General features: G+C 51.8%; 1 protein-coding gene across 1 annotated transcript in view; it reads left to right on the top strand.

The window, feature by feature from the left end:
* The window catches only part of UNC93A (unc-93 homolog A), a 37,592-nt gene that overhangs the window by 9,701 nt on the left and 22,345 nt on the right, over positions 1 to 5,546 (top strand). Inside the window, exons 3-5 of the mRNA XM_019659454.1 lie at positions 2,631 to 2,860; positions 3,911 to 4,223; positions 5,138 to 5,156. Coding sequence (XP_019514999.1) covers positions 2,631 to 2,860; positions 3,911 to 4,223; positions 5,138 to 5,156 — 562 coding nt within the window. The remainder of the gene's footprint in view (positions 1 to 2,630; positions 2,861 to 3,910; positions 4,224 to 5,137; positions 5,157 to 5,546) is intronic.

The raw sequence follows: 5,546 nt of genomic DNA, 5'->3' as shown, positions 1-5,546 counted from the left end.
CAGCTCTAAGTCTTCTGCCGACTGGAGCTGTTTGCGTGTTTTCCCAGCGGGTCACGGGGCCCCATCAATGTGGTGAGAGGGACGGGAGGTCAGCCAGGCCGGTGCCCTCGACATTTCCCCTCCCCCGCAGACAGGCCAGGGCCTCAGGGAAACCACTGGCCTGAGTCCAGGTCCCCGTGTCTCGTCCCGGCTCTGTCTCTCCTGGTCATGCAGTCCCGGGCATGAGCCCTGCCACCTGTGAACTGGTGGTGTTCTGAGCAGGGGCGGTGAGCTTTTTCCGTAACAGGCCAGAAAATAAATACTGAGGCTTGAGGGCCGCATGGTCCTTGCTGCTACTATTCAGTGCCGTCTTTGCCATGGATAAGACATAGACAGCGTGTACACGAGTGACCATGGCTGTGATCCCGTTAAGCTCTATTTACAAACGCAGGTGGAGGGCAGGATGTGGCCCCCAGGCTGGAGTTTGCTGACCCCATTCTCGAAGGACAGCCCGGGCCATGGAAAGGGGCTTTGCCTGCACTGCAGGCCCTCTGTTAACATCCTCACACCAGGCTCCCTGCGTGCGTCCCCCACCCAGCAGGCGGCCTCCAGTGCCGTCTGGCAGCAGCCCAGGCCCCACGTGCACACAGTTCCTGGTGCAGAGAATCCTGCAGCCCGAGGGAGCTGACGTCCGAGGTTTCCGTGCAACACACACTGTGCATATGTAACATGGAGGGGCTGCCTCTTAGTATTTGAATCCTGGCTTTCTTAAGGCTTTTATATGTCTCTCTCCTTTGAGCAAGGCCACATTACCATAAAGACACACACACAAATAGCAAAGGAGAAAAATGGACTAGAGGAGACAGAGCACCATCTCCCTGGCGTGATTTTCCAGGATTTCTGAGCTTTGTCCTCACAACGAGGCCTCTTGCAAAGCCCTTCTCTTTAGAACACCGCGTGTCAATTGTGCAACACCAGCATTTTCCCAACTCACGCCCCTCGAGGCGGCGCTGGGTCACGGGGCAGCTCGGGACACACTATTTCCTAGTAAACACGTGGCCTCTATGCCCCTGACCCACCTCTCCCAGGCTCCTGCGTGGCGCTCGTCCCCGGGACTGGGAGGGGTAGGGCTCTCGGGAGACAGTCAGAACCCGCAAGGTGAGACTGTGGAGAAGGAACTGTGGCCAGTGAGTAGGCAACGAAAACGCCTTTTTCATGTGACTGCACACAATCAGTTGATGAGGTTGGTTGGCTTTATAACTGAAATGCCCAGAGTGCCCCAGGCCCAGGCGTGGTAACCTGGCTTGACGGTTTGGTGGGCGTGAGCTCTGCGGGCTGTCACACGGTGTCTAATATTTATTAAAATGTTGAGTTACCATGAAATGGCAGGGAGGGGTTATGTTTACAGCAATAAAGCTTGGAAGTGAATTCGTACTTCTCTGGGTGGAAATGTATTGATAGCAGTTTTCTGAGGTGGGTGTGAGGACTGGTTTTACCGTTTCTGCAAACAATTGGGGAGAGTGCTGACATCGCACACCTCATGGTTCCACTCATGCTCAGCCGGCTGCGCTGCTGTGAGGTGGCGAGCCTGCGGCCATGGGCTGCACCAGGGTACCTGCTGGCTGTAAGAGACGGAGAATATGGTAGATAAGGTTGGCGAGACAAAGTAATGCGATAAAGTAACTCAACTCATCTTTAAAGGATGACAGATCCACGCTGTGCTGAGGGTAGGAGTAAGTGACTGAAGCTTGTTCTGAAAGATTCTGGTCCAGATCAGGAGGGGAAGGAAGACCCTCGCTGCCTTTGGTTGATCTGTGACTCCCAAGCACTGTGCATAATTATCACGTCCAGATAGAAGAAAAACAGTGGAGATATAAAGATACTGCAAAGGCATTAAAGACAGGGCAGGGAATGAAAAGGTTTTCATGTAAAAAAACAAAAACAAAAACATTAGACCTCGACCCAGAGAAAGGAAGGTGTATCTAATAACGAAGGGCGGCCGTTGACAAAGCGATGTCGTCGTCATTCTGGAGTTATGGGAGGAGCACAGCAGGTCCCCTCACGGGGGAATTCAACAGCTTTCTTTAACTTTCTGTGTGTGTGTGCGCGCGCATGCGCCCGTGTGTAGCTAGCCCACTCACGTGGTTCAAAATGCAAATATTGTAAAAGGGACCAGCCCCTGTTATGGCCGAGGCTTGCCACCCAGTCCTCCCGCCCCCATGGGCAACCACGTCTCCTTTCATTCTTAGATGCATTTGATGAGCATATAAAGAAATATGTCTTCGTGTCCCTCCTGCCTTATTAAACACAATGGTGGCACCACAGACACAGCCTCCCCCTTGATTTTGCTCTGAGCCCTTTNCCAATCCCTATCAATCAGTGATGTTTAAACGCAAAGCTGATAGACGCACCTAAAGACTGCCATCCCAGCCCGTGGCAGTTCACCAGCTCTGCGTTTCACGCTTACAGATGAGCCTGAGCCAGGAAAGGCACTGAATTTGGGCATTTATCAGAGTCTCCCGGTGACTCCATCCGCCTAACCCACCCACAAGCGTAACCATGCTTACGGTGGGCCTGCCAGGACTTTCCTTCTCCGCAGAGGGAAGGGTGGAGGGGACCCAGGCACCGCATGTCTGCTCTTTGCTCCACAGGTACACTCTGGTCCCCACGTCCATCCTGCTGGGACTTGGAGCCGCCCCGCTGTGGTCTGCTCACTGCACCTACCTCACCATCATGGGAAACACGCACGCCGAGAAGGCAGGAAAAGTTGGCAAGGATGTGGTGAACCACTATTTCGGCATTTTTTTTCTCATATTCCAGTCGGCCGGTGTGTGGGGAAACCTGATCTCATCTCTGGTGTTTGGCCAGACGCCCACGCAAGGTACACGGAAACAGGGCTCCGTGGTGACCGCTGAGAGGGTCCCCGACCCATGGACACACGTCTTTATTTTGTGACTTGAGCAGGTGGCCACACGAGGCCCGAACGTGGTTCCCAGTATGCCTGTGCGCCTGCCTCTTCCCCGCGGGTGGGTGGGCCTGAGGGTCCGCCGAGCCCAAAGGCGCCCGCCGTTCTGACCCTGGCCTACCCTGCTCACTGCCAGTGGGCCTTGCGCCCTGTCCTTTAGACTGCGTAAGAACGGGTTCGACTGATTTATTTCCCCACTGAATTGATCCACTGATCAGTGTTTTAAATGTTACACATAAGACTATTGATTTCTTAACTGATTTGAACGTTTGATGGCTGACGTCTTAACACATCTGTTTTTACCTGAGTTGGCCCAGACGTGGGTATAAAGCTTGCACCCTTTAATGTCTCAGGGTTCAAACCAAAGGCAGAGGATACAGATCTCTTCAATTCTCACAGGAAACCTCTCTCTGTGGGGGAGAATCCTGCCTCCCCTGACTGTTACAGTATGTCCTCATCCTGTCCTCCATGCTGCTCTCCCACATAAACTGGAACCAAAATCCTTCTTCCCGTTTGTCTTAGATGATGTGATAGTTCAGATTTTATTTTTTTAACCGATAGGGATATGACCTTTCAGAATAGGTATGAAATAACCTGCCTAAGGTCATGGAACTGGATATCTATGAACCTGAAAGAGAACCCAGCCATCCTGACACTTTGTTTCTTCTTAATTAACTTTTAAAAAGTTGAAATTTTTCATTTCTGTCCAGGAAAGTAATGTAACAACCAACCAACATTTATCGCACATTTGTCCAGTGTCTTAAAATCAAGTATGCACACATGTGCCTTAGGGGAAATGTGTTTTGAGACACTTGGTCAAACAAACCATGTTCTGTGACATCAAGTTATTATGTTCCTGGCCCTGGGCGTGTCCATGCTCCTTGTCACTGGGCACTTCCGTTCCTCATGTCCCATATCCTACCGAACACCTGCGTTCTCATGTCACCTGTTTCTCCCACTCCACAGGTGCCATTCCTGAGGGGCAGCTCCTGTCCTGTGGGGCCAGTGACTGCCTGATGGCCACGGCGCCCACCAACAGCACGCAGCGTCCCTCCCAGGAGCTTATCTACACCCTGCTGGGCATCTACACAGGTACGAGTGTGCTTAGCGGCTCCGGGCAGAGTCCCACCGGAAGCAAGACTAGCTCCTTCCTGTGTTGGATAAGACCCTCTCCCCAAAATATAAGTGACCTCCACACGGTGCTTTCCACTGGATCGCACTCAGAGATTTTCACCCGGAGTCGAAGCCGACTGACGGTGTTAACTCACAGTTTCCTGTGGTGATGGAATTGCCGTACCTTAGCACAGTCCGACACAGCAGCCACTAGCCACGTGTGCTTATTTAAATTTTAATCAAGTAAATTAAAAATACTGTCGCTAAGTGTGACAGCCACATTCCAGGTGCTCCGTGGCCCCATGGGGCTGTGGCCACCATGTCGGAACGTGGTAGGACATGGCACTGGTGGGTGGCCTGTGTTTCACCTTTGTCCAAGTGACCATGGAAATCCAAAATTCCTATAAATTGCCATCATTTCCTGAGAAATATATTTGAGCGGCTCCTGCTGAAAGGCTGGTGTGGGGCACGGGTCTCTCCTGCCCGTCATCCTGGGTCACTGAAGCCTTAGGGGTGTCATTTACTGGTCATGGTGTAACTGATGGCACACAAAAGATGGCTGCCCATCAGGGGACGGGAATTGTGTGATGAGTCTCCCCCTTAGAAGCTCGCCTTTGCGGGGAAAGTTTATGTTACCGCTTTTCCAAGTGACTTCACTCTGCAGTCAACAGATTTATTACTACTTTGAAAGGGGTACCTTGAAAGTTTCTTCATTTGTTTGTTTTTACCATTTTGAAGGGAATTTACATCTAGTTTTTGTCATCCTTGAATTTGGAATTCATAAAGGTCTTGGAATGTTTCCTTCTTAAGACTCAAGGGTCTGGTATATGTCGATCTGGTGGGACTGCATCCAGGATCCTTCTGGGGATCAAAGGTTAGAAAGGCTGTGTGCACGGTCAGAGTGTCTCCAAGGCGACAGGATAAGATGCCACCAACACTCAGGTCTGTTTTAAAACCGTTTTCGAACCAGAGGTGCTGAGTGACCACCTGTAAAACAGCCACTTGATGGTGACAAAGCAGAGTGAGCAGAAGCATGTGCCAAGCAGTATACTATACCCTCTATGGCCCCAAACCTAGCAGGACGAGGACCCCACCTTCAGTAAGCTTGGAGTTCTGCACCGGGGAAAGATATGCGTTCAACTAACAAAACTTGATGCAAGTGTTTTGAACAAAGCTCCCAGTTGGTATGTAATTACCTCTTCTTGGGAAATTGGGTTTTAGGGCTCCGTCGATGAGGAGTTGGTACCCAAGCCGGGGCTTGAAGAATGAGCAGAGAAGGGCACTGAAGACAGAGTGGCCCAACAAGGGGCTGGCGTGGCTGGAGGACGAGTGTGGGCAGGGACGGAGAAGCCAGAGGTGGGGGTGGCTGGATGTGGCCCATCAGAAAGGCCTCGGTGCTGGGCCAAAGGGTCTGGACACACGCAGGTTCATTTCCTAGACACAGCCCAGTGTTAGCCTAACTAGGAAACGTGGCAAGACGGTGGGCAGA

The sequence above is a fragment of the Hipposideros armiger genome, unplaced genomic scaffold (genome assembly GCF_001890085.2).
Source record: "Hipposideros armiger isolate ML-2016 unplaced genomic scaffold, ASM189008v1 scaffold_299, whole genome shotgun sequence".
Lineage (NCBI taxonomy): Eukaryota > Metazoa > Chordata > Mammalia > Chiroptera > Hipposideridae > Hipposideros > Hipposideros armiger.
Note: the sequence above shows the minus strand (reverse complement) of the source record. Positions and strands in the feature narration are given on the sequence as shown.